Raw genomic sequence first — 18,422 nt, 5'->3', positions numbered from 1 at the left:
AAAAGTGTAAGAGCTGAGAAAGAAAAACTCGGATTATTATGTTTTAAATTTGAGCGAGATGATATATGTAACTTTTAAGACAATCCTTGTGACATCTTTTGTGATCTTTGTTTTTCTTATCTTTTCCATTTACCAGAAATGTGCTGAAAGCAGACACTACAAGAGGATACTGTAAGAGAAGGATCCAAGGTAAGTGCTGCATCTTAAAACTACTGCAGTTTCTTTAATACAGGTTTTTTAATTAATGAAACTGTGGTATGAAACTTATGTGGTTGTTTGTTTTTTTTTCCTTAATGAGCCATGTATTATATATTAGTCATTATTATATATTTTATATATACCACATGTAGGATTATTTTATAATCCTGGTGAAGTTGATGGTTTTTCATATAAAAATGTGTGTTTTTTTTGTATAAAAATGTTTTTTCTCATGCAAAAAAAAGGAACTTGGGGATACGGTTAAGTCATGTATTCTCTTTTTTTGAGGATTGTCATGTTTACAAGCCTTTGCAGATTTTGGAAGACTGTTTCTAAATGTTAGCAGCATTTTGTTTATATTGAACAGCTACTTGGCAGTGACTCAGGTTACTTTACCAGCAGAGCACATTACAGCACGGCACTTCCAGACTGCTGCCATACCAGCACGTTGTGATTAAATAGATCCTGTTATAGATGAAGATGGGAAGCTGCCTTCTCACAGGGAGTAACAGAGAACCTTGTGGTAGGATTGTACTTCAGTGTTAAGAAAACTGAACAGCTTAGTAAAATAAGGTGTACAATCAATGAATGTGCAGATGTTATAGTTATGGAATATGCCAGAGAGCTTGGCTCAGCAGGTTATAATAACAAAAAGAGAATAGATAGAAAGCCTACCTGTGTCCTGGGCTTGCTGTGAAACTCCAAAGGAGGGATCTCCAAAAAGAGACCCTTCCCCACTGGTAGTCAGCTTTTAATTGGGTCTAGGAGAGGTGCAGCCAGGCTCCACCCCTTCCAGCAGCATGGTGAATTGCCTGCACCTGTGCTCCCAGGGCTGACTCAGTGCTCGCCTCAGGTGATCAATCAGAGGTTCAGGCCATGATTCACGCCTCCTTGATCATTTCTGAGGCCTTTCTAAGATAAAACAGAGCGTTATTTCATCTCTGCTGAAAAAGCCAGACAAATTTTATGGCTAAGAACCACTTAAGAGCCTGCAAGAAGAGCAACAAGTACAAAATCTTCTGGATGTGTGCAGAAAATAGTATGAATCTGGAGCATTGATGTATTCCAACAGATCTGCTTGCAGCCTAAGCCAAACTGGAATCTACCACTGGAATATCCCAGCCAGACAGTGGAATGTAGTGAGAATAATTTAGTGCAGTCTGACTTAAAAAGCAAAGATAATTTCCAGAGTTTACTAAGAATTTTTAATTATGGCTCTAGGAGTGTGGTGGTCTGCCTTTATGCTAACTTGCCGTTTGTGTAACCACAATGAATGATGGGGTACGTTTGACTTTCCTAGTGTGCAAATGGTATCAAAATACTTCATGGAATCACATTTCTCCCCTGGTCATAAAATGCAGTGAAAGCTACCAATAATGGGCTTGGAAATATTCAGTGTATGATTTCTCTATGCTTCACCTAATCACTTGTGAAAGCCTATTGCTTCATTTGATGGAAGAGAACCCGAGATGTGACTTGGCTGGCTTCTAGAGGGTTTTGAATTGGATGGTGCTATCTCCTGCCTTGCCTGTACTTTTTTTTAAATTTTTTGGACAAGTTAACTGGCTTCTGAGAGAAATATCTCAGCTGATTTTGTAACCATACTCCTAAGTTTGATGTTTAGTAGAGAAGTCCTCGTCAGACAGAACTCTGATTGGCAGCAGCTGTCTGGACAGTCAGAAATATTCACTCTGGACTGGCCATATAGGACAGCCTGTCAATTGTCTGGCGAGGGTGGCAAGTGAGGCACAGTTGGGAAACTGGAGTTACTGGAAGCTTGGACTGCTAACAAATCCTAGTTTTCAGGGAGAGTAATCTCATTTGATAAGCACTTAGCTCTAAAATAATTAGTAAATGAATAAATGAAATAATAAAATCAAATTAAAATACTATTTCAGTTTTTGTTGTGTAATTTCAAGTCACTTAATCTTATTTAACTGTTCTATCAGAAGAGGCAAGTGTAGCATTAGAAATGAATAATTGATGATCTTAGTAAATAGGAAGATACTGAATGAAAATGTAGTCATGGTCCATTTGAATATTGTAGAACTACACCAGTGGAAATACGGAGGTCACTCCAAAAGTAATACCTCCTAATTATTTCAGTGAAAACTACAGCAGACACGAAGGGCACAACATGACTTGAGAGAGCAAATTCTCAGCTACAAAACACAAATTTTCAACATAGTCACCAGTAGTAGTTACGCTTTTTTTGCCAGTGATAAACAAGACCCTGCATGCCGTGCTCGTAAAAACCCGTGTGCCCATCTGAAACATGACTAGTCTTTCACATCACTATTGCCACTGCTGAAATGCACCACCTACTGCCTCACTGTACTAACAGCCACTGTTTGGTTTCCATTAATGTTCACAAGTGCTGATGAAAGTTGTTGAGGGCCCTTTTTTCCACATGGAGGAATTCAGCTCCACCCTTCGCTCCCCCAACACTTCCATGTCAGGCGCCATTCTGTCCCAGTGCCCCTCTGCTGCCATCTGTCACACAGCAACAACCTGTCACGGAATGTTGGTGGGCAGGTTCAGCCTCTGCCATCCCACCAACAGCTGCCGCTGACGTCAGGGCTGACATCACAAGATAGGAGGCATTACTTTCAGAGCAGACCTTGTATTAAATTGTCTCTTTCTAATCACGGTGTAGTAATTTGCAATTCTGCTCCATACTAAGGGTAAATATAAACAGTCCTCTCTTTTTTGTAGTTGCACTGCACTTTGTTCTGTGCTGATTAATAATAATGCTTTCTAGGCATATTAATCACAGAATTGCTCAGGTTGAAAAAGACCGCCAAGGCCATGGAGTCCAACCTCAGTGTAACCGTACTCCCCTACCTCTAACAGCCCTCTGCTAAATCACGGCCCTGAGCACCGCATCCAAATGGATTTTACACACATCCAGGGATGGTGACTAAAGCCTTGCTGGGCAGCCCATTGCAGCGCTTAATAACCTTTCTGTAAATAAGTTTTTCCTGATATCCAACCTAAACCTCCCCTGGCACAACTTGAGGCCATTTCCCCTTGTCCTGTCACCAGTGAGAAGAGACCAGCCCCGCTCTGCTGCAATCACCTTTCAGGTATTGGAAGAGAGCAATCAGGTCTCCCTTCAGCCTCCTTTTCCCCAGACCAAACAGCCCCAGCTCCTTCAGTCTCTCCTCATAGGCCACATTCTCCAAGCCCTTCACAGCCTCGTTGCCCCTCTCTGGACCTGCTCCAGCACTTCCATGTCCTTTCGGCATTGATGTGCCCAAAACTGAACACAGCACTTGAGATGAGGCCTCACCAGGGCCGAGTACAGGGGAATCATGTTTCATGATAACCAAAATATAGGCTTAGGTAACACAGAACAGCCTGGTACACTATTCTTCTGAAAGCAATGGGAATTGTTCTCATGTATAATTGAAGTGGTGAACTTAATGCTGAGTGCTTTAGGCCCATGGAGGCAAGAACTCAGATAAGTTGCCAGGACTTCTTGCTTTTCCAGCATGAAGCTGGGGGCAAGACATTTTCCTTTGTTTCTGTCATGGTAAATACAGTGCTAGGTGTAGTCTGTCTGCAACCCTTGATTCTTACAGGGAATATGTCTGTTACTCTTTTAGCAACATGCCTGAACAACTAGAATTAAGCTTGTTTGCAAATCAACATTTCATCTTTTCATCACAAAATAAACGTTTCATCTTTGCATCTGTACATGAGATTTTTCTGTGCTGCATCAAGCATAGTGAGCTTGACTTCCTGACATTGATTCCTGAGCGGTTTTTATCATCTTAGGACTATTCCTTCATAGTCACTTTGGAGCAAAAGTTTTTCAAATTTTTCTTTTGTGATATTGACAGCTGCTGTAAAGTTACAGTGAGGCTGTCTGAGCCACCACCACAAAAATCTTCCGTATCCTGAATCTCTGAAACAAACTCACATTGCAGAATATGTTAAACTGTGTTCAGATTATTGTTATTAAATCCAGATGTTAATTTAACAGTTGTGCACTTGTGTGATGAGCTGAATCTCTCTGATAGTTTACTCCATATTTTAAGATCTCACATTTGGGTACTTGGCTAAAGCCGCCAATTAAATGTTTGAAAACTGGTTTTAAATCTGGGCATGATGCCAAAGGCAACGGAGAGAGAGGAGTCAGAGTTGAGCTCGTTTTTGATCTTCACACCGAACAGTGAAACACAAATGAACCAAACGTGGAAAAAAAAAAGGCAGGCTCGTTTTTTCTTCCTTTATCCAAAAGGGAATTTGCAACGTAATCAGCCATGATCTGTCATCATGAAAAAGGTGGGCAGTGGCATTTTTGTTGTTGGAAGGCTAGGAAACAGTTGCTGAAAACTCGATTAAAAATTCTAGAGACGTTAAAGTCAGTCTGCCAGACAATCTTACTGTAAATGAAAAAGAGCTCAAGAAAAATTCAAAAGCAGAGAAATTTGTGAAAATAGAGTTCCAGGTGGTATATTCCACTGAAGTCCAGTTCTTGCTCTTAAAGGCTCTTACATGTCACAAAGTGATGACTTTCTCAATATTTCCTATCCGCAGAGAGACACTGACACACAGCCAGGGAGGCACGGGCATTGCTGGCTCTATCCTTTATTTTGCTCCCCTTTCATAGAATATGAAAATGTATTGTTTGATGAGGTCCTAATCCTGCAAAGCTTTAAGCGTCTGTTTATGACATCACACTCATTGCACAAAGTTAAACACATGCTGATGGTCTTCAGGATTTGGAAACAGATGTTAGTACAGCTTTAGGAAAGTGATGGCTGTGACTTAGCATAAGCAAGGAGATCTATAAATGTCACTGATGAGTACTCATAGTGAGTTATGTCTTACAAAGCGTTCACACTTAAATGTAATCCGTGTGGACGTGCTGTGTCACAGTAATCTCACTTTGTTTTAAAGCACTGTGCAAGTTGTACAGATAGCAGTATTTTTGTATGTAGTGAATTAGCAGCCTTTCTCCATGTATTTGATTTGTGCACGTAAGTCACTTTGTAAGTGTGAAAGCAAAGCAGAATTTGTGCTTTATTTGCTCATCTTTCTTCGGTGATAACACAGTGAAAGAGGGGCTCAGAGTGAGTGTGTTGTGGACATGGAGCTTTCTGAATATGCCAAAATTACTGTACAGAAATTAACAGAATCTTTATAATGACTACATTTCTCTTGAATTGTACCACTTGTGTGTTATATTTTTGACCAATAAATCTCTTTAATTATTTCAGAGCATTTGGGTGTTCATTATGGTACCATGTTACTTGGTAGGAAATACTTCCATAGCTTGTTTTTCAGGGCTCTTTCTTAAAAAAAAAAAAAAATCTTAAAAACACATCCATGAGAAAAATAACTTAAACCAGATTATCAAAAGGAATGCCCTCACAGTGTGATACAAGTGATGAATGTGATAACAATGCTTGCTACCACGAAATACTGATAAATTGGTCCAAAAGCAAAGCTGAGCAGGCAACAAGTGGGTTTGGACCTTGCTTTTACTTCTGCAAAAAAGTCCAGTTTTTCTGGAGTTCAGCTGATACATTTAAGGTAAATACTGAATATAGTTACAACATCACACAACTATGTGACGTTATGGGAATGATTGAAAACTGTTTTGTAGGTTAACATATCACATGCTGCAATTTCATCAGGGGTTTCTGTTCAGCAAAAGGATTTTAATAACCTATTTGTAATGGTAACGGTCACCTTGTTTCAGGTAAATAATTAATGAGAAGTCATTACTTACTGTTCAGTATTGGTCGTTTCTGGATGTGTATGGGTTATTTACATTAATTCTTTGCATCTGTGTCAGTTGAAGCAGCAGTTACACTGTGAGCTGCAGACGCTGTCAGTTTATGAAAGTGAGCAAATGCAGTCAGTTCGTGCAAAATGCAAACCACCCACGTGGCTGCAGGAATTAAAAATCTTCCACTATGAAACAAGCTTCAGAGAATCACTCTACATCTGTAGATGGCTTCAGCCATCTTTCTCTGCTTTTGTGAATAATGCAGTGTAACTGCTGATTTCTCCTGCACTCGGATCAGCGTGGTGCGACAAGCTGAGCTGTTCTGGCTGCGGCAGATCTGAGTTGAGTGGTTAACGACTCCCTCCTTCCTCTGCCAGATGTTCCACCCTTTCTCAGTTTCACCAGCTTAACCATTTGACTGCTTTCTTACCAGGTCCTGTAAAGCAGGCCTAGTTTTAAGAAGTCATTTGCACAACTGGAAAAACAGGAAGGTGGACTCTGGAAGGTGTTGAAATGTTGATGGTAACAACCTACAGCAGTCAGCAGCGCATCTTTCTCTGCACAGAGAAAGTTCTGAGCAGAAGCAAATGTGGGCAACACACAACTAGAAATCTGAAAACGGGGATGGATAAAGCGCCGTACAATACATACATTCTTTTTTTACAGTATACAGTATAGTGTGGGGTCTGGGATTTTTTTGGTATGTTTTTGCAAAAATACCTTTTAATGGAATTCAAAAGTATGTCTTTGAGGAAGGAGAGGCATTAGATTTTTCAGCTTTTTTTTTTGCTGATTTTTCAATGATGAAGCACTTGGTGTGTTTTGGTGTTGGTGAATTGCTTCAGCCAGTGTTTAGAAACACTCTGATGAATGAACTTCAGTGACTGTTAGATGACAAAAATGTCTGAGCGATCGGAAGGAATACTGAAGTAATTACATTTTTATTGTGCTGTTGAAGAACAAAATGTCTAATATATACAGATGAAATTCAAATTACTATGTGGGAGAGAAATTACAGCTTGAAATGTTTTCAGACTTAGGAGTTTGTAAGCTGTGTGTTACGCTAGTTCTGATGTGTTTTTGAAATGCTCAAGAGCTTTTTTTGCATTATGCAGAAGGATATTAGAAAATGATATTTAGAAATGTTTCAGCCTGTGCTGTGAGGGTTTTTCTGGCTGTCCCAGCAGTTCAGACAAGGTCACAGTAAACCAGAAGTAGGATGGTGGAAATCATCTGACCGACCAGTGACTGTCAGTCAGCACAGCTGCCGATGGTGGTTCTAACACAAGCGACCTGTGTCTGGTGACTGCTGTCAGACCTACCTGGTCAATAGCTGGAGTATTATATTACTTTAACATTTGAAGTAGATGTTCCAGCTGTGTTAAACAGCTCTTACTAAGGGTTATCCCTTTAGTTTCTTAAGAATAAGGCAGTGTTGCACTTCCTATGTTAAAATCTATTAGCAATATACTCCTTGTAATTTAGAAATGCTGTCTTTACTGTGAAGAGCAGTTTACAGACTATCATTTACTCACATCATATGAGTTACATTAATTCCTGAGGTTGTTACTTTCACTGTAAGTTTATAAATATTTTCCATAAGATCTCTGAAAATGATCAGTCTTCACTGAATGAATGAAATAATTTGTTGCAGTCAGGCTTTCTCCATTTTCGGACTGCACCTAGATGCAGTCTTTGAATACGAGAGGCTTTTTTCTCTGTATTTATTGACTTTCTGTTGAGCAGGTCTTCAGTTTTTAAGTATTTCTGAAGGCCGTTACATTTCTTCCTGTATCAGCTTATTCTTGGATGCTGCCAGTTGTGAGTAAGGGGAGGACTCTTCTGTTTCATTTAATATGGAGGGACATAGAATCATAGAATCATAGAATCACTAAGGTTGGAAAAGACCTAAAAGATCACCCAGTCCAACCGTTCACCTATTCCCAATAGCTCCTACTAAACCATGTCCCTCAACGCAACATCCAGTCTTTCCTTGAACACCCCCAGGCTCGGTGATTCCACCACCTCCCTGGGCAGTCCATTCCAGTGCCTGACCACCCTTTCTGAAAAGTAATACTTCCTCATGTCCAGCCTGAATTTCCCCTGGCGTAGCTTGAAACCATTCCCCCTGGTCCTATCCCTAATGACACGAGAGAAGAGGCCGACCCCCAGCTCACTACAACCTCCCTTCAGGAAGTTATAGAGAGCAATAAGGTCTCCCCTGAGCCTCCTCTTCTCCAGGCTGAACATTCCCAGCTCCTTCAGCCTCTCCTCATATGGCCTGTGTTCCAGACCCCTCACCAGCTTCGTTGCCCTTCTTTGAACACGTTCCAGGGCCTCAATATCTTTCTTGCAGTGAGGGGCCCAAAACTGGACACAGTACTCGAGGTGCGGCCTCACGAGTGCTGAATATAGGGGAACAATCACCTCTCTGCTCCTGCTTGCAACACTGTTTCTGATGCAAGCCAGGATGCCATTGGCCTTCTTGGCCACCTGGGCACACTGTCGGCTCATGTTCAGCCGAGCATCAATCAATACCCCCAGGTCCATTTCCTCTACGCAGTCCTCCAGCCACACCGCCCCAAGCCTGTAGCGTCGCCTGGGGTTGTTGTGGCCGAAGTGCAGGACCCGGCATTTGGCCTTGTTGAAACTCATTCCATTGGCTCCAGCCCAGCTCTCCAGCCTGTCCAGATCCCTCTGTAGGGCCTTGCTACCCCCAGGCAGATCCACACTTCCAGCCAATTTAGTGTCATCTGCGAATTTACTGAGGGTGCACTCGATGCCCTCATCGAGGTCATCAATAAAGATATTGAAGAGGACAGGCCCCAGCACCGACCCCTGCGGAACACCACTCACGACTGGTCGCCAGCTGGATTTGACTCCATTCACCACCACTCTCTGTGCCCGGCCCTCCAGCCAGCTCCTTACCCAGCCAAGAGTGTACCCATCCAAGCCTCTGGCTGCCAGCTTCTGCAGGAGAATGCTGTGGGAGACAGTGTCAAAGGCTTTGCTGAAGTCTAGGTAGACCACATCAACAGCCTTTCCTTCATCCACCAGATGGGTCACTAGATCATAGAAGGAGATCAGGTTGGTCAAACAGGACCTGCCCTTCATAAACCCATGCTGGCTAGGCCTGATCCCCCGGTCACCCTGCACATGCCGCATGATCTCCCTCAAGACAATCTGCTCCATAACCTTCCCTGGCACCGAGGTCAGGCTGACAGGCCTGTAGTTCCCCGGATCCCCGGACATGAGAATGGTGATCGTTTTACAAGGAGAAGGTTTAGTGACATTTTTCATTTGAAATTGCAGTTAGAGATAATACTAAAAAATAGCAGTCTTACGGATGCTAGAGCTGTTAAGTTTAGCAATCGATGCCGAACTCTACAGCAAACAGTTCTATAGTTGATCTTTCCTATTTATTTTTTATCAAGCAGATTTGTAGAGAATGAAATATTGAAACATACAATAGTTTAACAGATAAGACTTCTTTGAAAGTGGCTTCAGGCAACATAAACTTTCCTGACCTAAAGTTTCTGCACTATTGGACTTCAGCTAATTTCAGTATGGAAAATGGAATTCCAGTTCATGTTAGTCTTGGAGTTCATGAGAAATTGTGAGGGCATGGACTGTGGATTACAGCATTGAACTGTTCAGAACGTCGGAGTCTTCAGGCACCCTACTAATAACATACTTCTGGTTATTTTAGAGTATGGATGTTGATCTGGGGGTTAAGTTGGATCTACTTATTATCTTTGTTGTGTACTCATAAAAAAGCAATAAGTGAAATCCCTTCCTGAGGTCTTGCTTTGTTAGCTGGGGTGCTGGTGAGCATCTTAGAAACATTCTTGATCTGACAAGTAAAAAGATTTTCTTTGCAAAGAGTATTGTTTTATTTTTGAAGCCAAAACGTTCTGTTTGCAATATATATCTTCACGCTTAATTTCCAGTGTTCAGGAAGTTGGGGATATGTGAGAGCTTTTTGTTCTGCTGTTTATTTTATATCTTAAGCTTCAGCATTTGGATGTAAGCGTTCTCTTATTGTGCATTGTTACTGTATCTGTGAAAAAAAGTGTAACAGTTCTTGGGAAGATGCTTTGGGGTGTAAATCTATTATGGATGGTATCATTGCATTCACATTCTGACCTTTTGTCACTACTGTATAAAAAGGCAGGTCACTGCATACTGCATGGGGTGTGAGCAGTACAACTACCATTCAAACACTCGCTGTTTGGCTCACTGTTACCAAATATAACACCGTACTGTTAGCTTCTGGGTCAGGTGACATAATTTGCTCTTTGACTCTGCTGTATCAGATGCAACTTGGAGAAGAAGTGAGTGAAGACTGAGGTGGAAAGAGATTCTCTTTCTGAAGCCATGAAACTAAATGATGAAACCTGGGTGCTCTTTTCCTTTAAGTGGCTTTTTAAAGTTTGCAGTGGACTTGGTAAAGCCCTCATTAATACTTCTAAGCCAATCAAAGTCATATTTGTCCAGTTCCAATAGCAGCTTTGGCTTAACTGGAGTAAGTAGTGTGAGAACTATATTGACTGTAGAATTCATTTTGACTCTAGGATAATGACGAGCACAGCAGAGAATAATTCAGTGAAAGTGCCGAAATTTTGTGCCACTGCCTCTTTCAGTTGAGAAAGATTGGCACTCATATCCACACAGCCTGCATGCGATGAATCCAGGTACGTGGTGTACGGAGCTGTGGGTAACCAGAGCAACAGGGAAGTCTTCCAAATCGTCCAGTTGTAGATCGTCAGGCAGTTTGGTCTCATTAAGACGGCGGCACTATAAACATCATCTTGAAACTTCCACCACCTGCTTTAGTGATCTTTGGTGGTACTTCTGTTGTTACATCGGGCACCGTAAACAGAATTGTTATAAAATAGATGAAACGTTGAACGTTGAAATGTTAATCTAGGTCTCTATTTTATTTCTAGTTAAAAGAAGCAACATAGAGAAGATTAAACATTTCTATGAACTTTGCAAAGCAAAACCAGTCATTTGGGACACATATATCTTCTGCCATGCTTTTTGCTGGGATTATAGAGTGCTAAATGAGAGAACAGAAAGGAGAATTTTAGATGTTAGCATAAATCATATGAAGAAAGTATGATTAATAGCTGCTGCTTAGGATTTTCAGAGCAGTGAGTTTTTAATTTATGCATTATCACTTCCTGAATTTTTCTTTTGTTCCACTAATGGGTTAAACTGTACGAGTTCTAGTTTCAGAAATTAAGAACAAGTTGCCTGTTGCTGTGGGAGCTAATTGAGCGCACTGTTTGCGTTGTTCATACCTGAACGTAGCTGTGCTGGCACAAGTTAGCAGGCAATAAAAGCCCTGTGAAAAAGAATTTCTAAGCTGTCTTGAGGTTATGAACAGGGACTACTTCACCGGGTACCATCTGCCTGTGTGTGCTGAGCTGCAGTTCAGACATACTCATCCTGATGTTTGCAAGGTACCTTAAATTGAAGTTGCTAGTAAGCCTTAATTGTGCTACATTATTTTGAATTCATACCTAATTAGTATTTAATTTATTACTGAACATGAATAGTAATTGAATTTTGTCGTGTAATAGCTAACTGTATTTTTTAGAAGGTTACATCTTTGACACTCCACGTACAATGTTTTGTTAACCCTGTTAATGGTGTCTAGAAATAAAGAGAAGCAAAGTGTTTCTTTTTCAAGACATTTCATTTTACAGAAATCATTCTGTAACGTTCAGTTATGCTCATGAAGGAAGGTAGAAAGTAGCATGTTTTACAGGAAACAGTCCTGCAGTTCCTTCCTCTTTGACCTGAATCCTAATGCTTTCCTTGCTTTGTTCTGTTCAAGGGCTTGGTTTACAGTCACTGAAATAAACAGAATAGCACCTGCAGCTTAGTCATGAATGTGAACATCTTGAAGTAGCAAAGGAAACAAATGAAATCATGGAGAAGTTGTGCCTTTTCTGAAATGCCTTGGGTGTTCTACCAATACTCATTTTTAAAACTGAGCAACACTGCGGCTATTGAAGAAGCCTGAACGTGTTAAAGATCATGGACGAAGTTATTGGTAAAATTTAATTTCTGAACTGTCGGAGCTCCTATTAAAAAGCTTCTAAGATACGACTAAACAGCACTAAAATATCTAGCAGTTCTATGATGTGTTAGTATTATTAACTGTTTAACCTTGACTCTGGACTTAAGCTATCAAGTGCCTTAATAATACCAAAATGAACATTTATGGTTTGATTTGTTTAGGCGGTCAACTTCAACACCATTTATGTTTCCCTGCTGTAGGAAATCATGGACACAAGTGGCTCTAAAGCATTGCATGCTGCTACTTCAGCACACTATCCCAGATAAAAATCATTAATGCTCACTGATCAAACTGAAGTGACGTTTGAAAGTCTACCTGACCTCTGAAAGCTTATTACTGTTCCAGAGATCATTGCCCCCACTGCAGGTTTTTGAGGCATTGACAGGGAGATCCAAGAGCTTCGTGCACAGGACTTGCATAGGCTGGTCGGCTCACCTGCTGGATGTGGTGCTTGAGCTATATTAAGAACATCTTCTGTAGTGTTTTCTGACACATTACATAATAAATAAATAAACAAATAAAATCTGCAATTCTAGTATTCTTTCCATTGGTGATTCTGGTGTTTTACAAACTGATAGTTATATCATTCAAATTTCCTGAGTTTTACAAGTTGAGAAACTGAAACCTATGTGATTTGCCAGCATGATACTGTAATAAATTATGTACTGTAGCATCCCTGATGTCTAATCGGTGTGACAAGAATTTCATATGACAGTATAGTGAAACTATGGTAAGATCAGCCAGTTGACTTGGCCTGTGTGAACACAGGCGATTCTGGAGGTTTTTGTCCAGCAGATTTTGTATGTATCAAACTGGTTAACTGCCTAAGTATGCTACCAATTTCACTGGTTATGCTGAATAGAATACCAGCTCTGTGTCCCAAGTGGCAGAGAGGTATGTGTTTTCCCCTTTCTGAGGTTTTCCTAAGGAAATATCTCTTAGAGATAAAAATGATTTTTAAAAAAAGAAGCATTTGTCTTCAGCAGTTAAGAAAGATAGCAACCACCTACAATCTGTGAGGACACTTACATAAGAGTCATTTACTGCACATTAGTTCTTTCCCAGTACTGGCATACTGCTTCTGAGTAGTTGTCAGACAAATATGAACTGATGCCTTGCTTGCAGCGTTGGTTCATGTTTTGATAATCTACTCTGAAGGTTAAGTAGGAAAATAATTTTGTTCTATGATTCATTTTATTACTCTTACCTGTTTTGCCTGATTGCGTGTAAAAAAAACCCTCTGAACTTGAAATCCTTTTCAGCAGTTGCAGAGGAGTGGTTTTATTTTAATTACTCCAAATAAAATGGTATTGTATTTAAAAAAACTTTGTAAGTAGGAAGGTTCTTCATACATAAGGGAATGCCAGTTCATATATCTTCCTAACCTTCAGGTGTGTCTGTTTGAAGGAGTGCTAACCTCTGAAGAAATAACCATTGACTTGTTTGTCAAATTAGCTCTGTATAAAATTATGCTTTCTCAGATGACACAGAATTATGTAGAATATTTTCACTTAGAGTAGTAAGATTGCCATTTAACAATATGGATGTTTTAGTGGAGTATTTTTACTATACATATTTCTTCATATTTGTGTTTGAGTTACATGTCATTGATACGCTTCTGTACCTTGGCCTGCTTAAAATCAAGGGCCACATAGGTAACGGTCAGCAGCTGTAAATGCAGATGGCAAATATGAAGTAATTCTTTGTAATTCTTTAGGACTGAGTAGGTTTTAAAGGGATGAGAAAGGGGAAGCAAATGTGTTTTCTTTAACTGTAATTAAATAGTACTACAATTGTACTATGGCACACAGAATTCTAAATCAGATCACAGTTTCTCACATTTACACATGATGACTGAATAAAGTATTCAGTGTACAGTGTTTGATTTCAAAGTAAGCGAACGTTTTCTCCTATTTTTTGTATTTCAACTGGTGCTCACCAGTCAATTGTATTACAAGTGCTGGAATGTATTTTGGCTTTTGAAAACTGAAGGTAGATGAGAGATGTCCTGCATAACTGATCTGGTTTCACAGTGCAGTAAGTGTTGTTGGCCGTAACTTCCAGCTGATGCCAAACAAGTTGTATGCATCTCCTCTAGCAGCTAAAATGAGCGTGCTTGGAAACCAGTGGTGGTTTATCACCTCATAGGTAAATCAGTGTACAAAAGGCATTGGTTACATAGCTATCTCTTCCTAGTTCTTTTAAGTTTCATAATTACTTTGTCAGTCAGTAAGGAAAGCCCTACTGCCTAAGACAAATTGTTAATTTTGTGAAGGTTGCGTTTAGATGTTTTTCTTTTTAGAAAGTTGAACAGCTGATTTTGCCTAAGGTTTTAGTGGAACAAGAATGAAGTGTTAGATGCATTGCTTGTATCTTATTGCAAGTCTGCAATTTGTCTTCTTTTTGCTATAGTTTCAATGTTCTGTTCACTGATTCAGCAGGCACAGATCTGAGCCCAGTTTTGATGATGTAGGTCATGGATTTTTTTGTATTGATACATCAGACATCTAGGATTAGATGATCCTTTGGGAAAATGGCTGGATGCCTAGCAGCCAATAGGTAAAATGTTTTCCAGCATCCTTTCAGCAGATGATTGAAAGAGGACCTTCTGCATGCAGTAGCTGTGTGTAACAACCTTCCCCAGTTCCGTCAGCCTTCACAGACAGCTTCTTGAGGAAACAGCAGGAATAACTTTCTGGCATCCACTGTGGTGCTTCAGTGTACACTTACCTTGAATGCTGCAGCCTGTTCCCAGTTTTCTTCACAGAGTCCCACTGCTGTGAAGCTCTACGAACAAATAAGTGGATGTCACTGTAAATTTATTTATTTATGAACACATTTATTTTTAGTGGTTAAAATGGCGTACAATTCTTGCAAAGGTTTCTCAAAAAAAAATTAAGACAAATAATTTGTTTTGCTGGGAATTGGAACTTTCAGATTAGGGTTAGAGCTCTGAACTTTGTTTTAGAGGCTTCCTGATAACCTAGCCAATTTGGAGACTGTGTGAAAGCATCATAACAACTGGGATTTCAGATCTATGGAGAGCAGTACTGCCCTGCGTTACAGCAGAGCAGCAGGACAGAACAGTCACAGGTAGCAGCAGCATGGGACGTTGTTTTTGAAGAGAGGGGATGCCGGGTCTCTGTTGACTTTCAGAACTTAGTGAGACGAGTTGCTAAGCAGCAGGTAGCTGCTCTGAAATGGGAGCTGGGCTGGATGACCTCCACGAGGTCCCTCTGAGTTCAGTTTAGTCAGATTCAAGCTGTTTTTTTGTGTGAGAAATCGGTCTGGTTTGAGTTGCTATGCAGTGCTATGAGTGATGTCATTTAATGTGATTTATAATTGGTACTTGCCTTTCTCTTGGTTGAAGCTGGACAGCTGAGCCACATTTACACACAGTTCTGAAACCGAGATGAACAAATAGACAATGAATTGATTTGCCTCAGTGTTTTAGGACTGGTAAAATTTAAATTGATCTAAATTAAAGCAAGGTATTTTGTTACCTCTCGTGGAAAACAGTTTAGTCAAAAGTTAACATGCAGCTTAATAAATGTGAAACCTTTCATACATGAGAGTGTTTCTGTTAATTTTTATGTGGAGTTAAGTTTGTGAGCACAGCTGATGTGGTTGGACCTCTTTGAAAAGTGATTCCAAGGTTTAACTCACAGCCAGTAAACTGGGGATAAAATGCTGTGATTACAAGCAGATAGGCAACTAAATTTTCACTTAAATTCTGCTCTGAAAAGAATTGCATGGTTAGTAATGAACTTAATTTGTGTGGGTGAGTGGGAGTTTGAGCAGAGCGTAATGTCAGTAAAACAAATGAGAGCTACGTAAATTGTGCTTCTAGAAGCTAAGAACAAAGAAAAAAATTGTGTAACACTGAGTTAATGTGTCTTAATTTAATGTGAAAGCACCAATTGGTAACTATGGAAAATAACAAAAAATATGCACTTAACCATCATAATTGTTCTACTGAAATATCAATCAAGCAGCGCTGGCTTACGTTTCTTACTTTTAAATTGGTGCTTTCAACAACATGATTCTTTTATCCCTTTCTATAGTGTAGGCCATTCTTTGATGGTCACTGAACATTTTTGTCATCTTCAATTTTTTGTAAATGTCAGGTAACACATGAGATGCTCTGACTGTGGTCACTGAACCACATGTTGTGTGCTGATGGTCACTAAATACATACTGCAGCATGGAAGCATTTATATTCAGCATACCAAAAGTCTGAACTTTAAATATGGGCGACAGCAGTGTTTCCTAAGAAAAAATGATTAAAAATAAAGAAATGGGACATTGATTTTGTTTTATGGTTCTCCATGAATTGTTATTTCATATTGATCATGTTTCCAGGAATCTGAGGGTGAACTGTATTGAAGTCCATAGTGATTTTATTCAGGTTTCAGTGATAGAAGCTCTGTGAGCTTTGAAGAGCTTGTACCATGCTTCTGTATTCCTCACTGCAAACTAAGTACCACGTGAATGATAGACAGTAAAGAATGAATGGGGATGTTTGCTCCATTCTAGAGAGGACTTCCCAATGAGTGGCTAGTGTGAAACAGAATTAATTTGAAAAATTTCATGGCAACAAACTTTCCATGTTAGAGATTAACTAATCCTTGTGTGGTTCTGTGGCAGTATCAAGTCCTGGATCAATACCAAAGTTGATTATTAATGCTGACAAAAGTTTTGCACTGCTTCAAAAAAATTAAACGCTATTTGTACGTTGCCATACATTCATTCAGTATTTCCTAATAGAAGCTTCTGGAAAATAAAAATGGACATTTGACTGGTGACCCTGTGTCACGGGAGCTTGGGGACATCCATGTTAAGAACTAACAACGTAATTTTTCTGTCAGAGCCAGCAGGGAAACTCTGAACTGTTGAATTGCTTGTAAATTCATTGCTTTAGTGCATTTTTCTTAAATCTGTGCTGGTTGTGGAAAAGCATTAGATGATGTAAGTATAATCTTAAAGCTGAATCCTCTGTGTCGAGGAACCGACCAAAGCTGGCAGTGGCACGTCTACATGATAGTTCTTTGTTCTTTCTTTATTAGTTTTATCAGCTTTTGTGTGATTAAAAGATCGCTTGCTTTCCCTCTCTCCAGAGGTTTAACACAATGGATCACGTGGGGACAGCGGATGCTGAGGATGACCCTGGATCCCTGCCACGTCTCGCCCCCAGCCCTCACAGCGAAGCAGTGGCACACGAGTTTAAGGAGCTGTCCCTGCAGCCCAGCCAGTGCTTGCCTCCTCTCAATGAGCGCAAGAATGGTGAGTGCAACAGGAGCTGTTCTCCCTTTGCTCTGTTGTTTTCTCTGGGAATAATGATCTTTGCTTGCTCTCTTCAAATAACATCGACTGTTCTCACTTGCCTTTCCCAAACCACGTTCTGTGGAGTTAAAGTGCCCATAGTGTTTGTTTGTTATGAAATGTGCCTGGAACAATTTCACCCATCGTGGCGGATGAGAGCCTGACCTTAAAACTCCAACTGGAATACTTTGCTGAGGCACATAGAATGGAGGCAGTATACTTATAAATAATTTGTAAGCAATAGATAATGTACAAGAGAAGTATTAATTACCTGTTCTTGAGAGGAGTTTTATTATTATCAGACTAAAAAAAGGAATAATTCAGAACAGATTTTTCTGCAAAAATAATACTGAGTTGAAGTTTCACATAGTATCCTAGAAAGTTTAATTCACCACATAGTTTATGGAAGAACAATGAAAGAAAATAAGATTTACGTTTCAGAAGCCTTTCCAGTATCTCTCCGTTGTTGATGTTGGCATGGCAACTGAGAAAAAACGTGCTTCCACTGGTACAATAAGCATTGGGAAAAAATCTGAATCCAAATGTAGACTGCAAATCCAAATGTAAGACTCAATCCAAATGTAGGCTCATCTTTATTGGAAAGAAGGCAGGAACCTTTTGTTTGTGGTGTTTGTTTTCCCAGGCTAGTATCTTAAAATAATAAAGATTTGATTTTTTTAATATTAACTGTCAGTATTGGGAACATTGAAAGTATGTAAATGCCGTATTTGATTTTGAAGGGTTTCTTTAATGAGCATTGATAGCAGTAAGCTATTAATGAATTCAGTTGCAACGGTGTAAGCATTATTACATAAGAAGGCAGCGATCTGAATCTCTGCTTTAAAGCAGAAAATATGATGTCCTCTTGCTAGGCTGTGTGTATCTCACGTAGCTAGGGATGTGTCCATGTCACAGCACTCTGTTTCACAAGCACAGCAGGGCTCTGTAATTTCACACAGGAGGCACCAAGCCTCCCATGGTGCTTTGCTTGCATCCCTCAGAACCATACTGAATTCCAAGCTAGAAAAACAAAATGATGGGAAAACGTGGCAGGGGAGAGACATAGGC

The 18,422-nt window shown here is 40.0% G+C and overlaps 1 protein-coding gene and 2 long non-coding RNA genes across 13 annotated transcripts in view; 1 reads left to right on the top strand and 2 right to left on the bottom strand.

The window, feature by feature from the left end:
* LOC125700970 (uncharacterized) overlaps positions 1–7,803 on the bottom strand; it is a 129,862-nt gene extending 122,059 nt beyond the window's left edge. The window contains exon 1 of the long non-coding RNA XR_007380119.1: positions 874–7,803. This is a non-coding gene — a long non-coding RNA (uncharacterized LOC125700970). The remainder of the gene's footprint in view (positions 1–873) is intronic.
* MRTFB (myocardin related transcription factor B) overlaps positions 1–18,422 on the top strand; it is a 68,823-nt gene that overhangs the window by 1,497 nt on the left and 48,904 nt on the right. For 5 of the 9 annotated variants that reach the window (XM_048962325.1, XM_048962327.1, XM_048962318.1 and 2 more), the window contains exons 2-3: positions 137–189; positions 17,150–17,315. In XM_048962325.1, coding sequence (XP_048818282.1) covers positions 17,162–17,315 — 154 coding nt within the window. In that variant the 5' untranslated portion in view covers positions 137–189; positions 17,150–17,161. Of the gene's footprint in view, positions 1–136; positions 190–10,515; positions 10,636–11,786; positions 12,006–17,149; positions 17,316–18,422 lie in introns of all 9 variants that reach the window. The other 4 variants (XM_048962319.1, XM_048962322.1, XM_048962324.1 and 1 more) reach the window with 1 other exon arrangement.
* Positions 10,645–18,422, bottom strand: part of LOC125700967 (uncharacterized) — a 62,664-nt gene continuing 54,886 nt past the window's right edge. For 2 of the 3 annotated variants that reach the window (XR_007380112.1, XR_007380113.1), the window contains 2 exons: positions 14,763–15,433; positions 10,645–11,003 (listed from right to left, as the gene is read on the bottom strand). This is a non-coding gene — a long non-coding RNA (uncharacterized LOC125700967). The remainder of the gene's footprint in view (positions 11,004–14,762; positions 15,434–18,422) is intronic. The other variant, XR_007380114.1, reaches the window with a different exon arrangement.

This window comes from Lagopus muta, chromosome 15, assembly GCF_023343835.1.
Source record: "Lagopus muta isolate bLagMut1 chromosome 15, bLagMut1 primary, whole genome shotgun sequence".
NCBI classification, from domain to species: Eukaryota; Metazoa; Chordata; class Aves; order Galliformes; family Phasianidae; genus Lagopus; species Lagopus muta.
The sequence above is the reverse complement of the archived record's forward strand: the minus strand, read 5'-3'. Positions and strand labels throughout refer to the sequence as shown.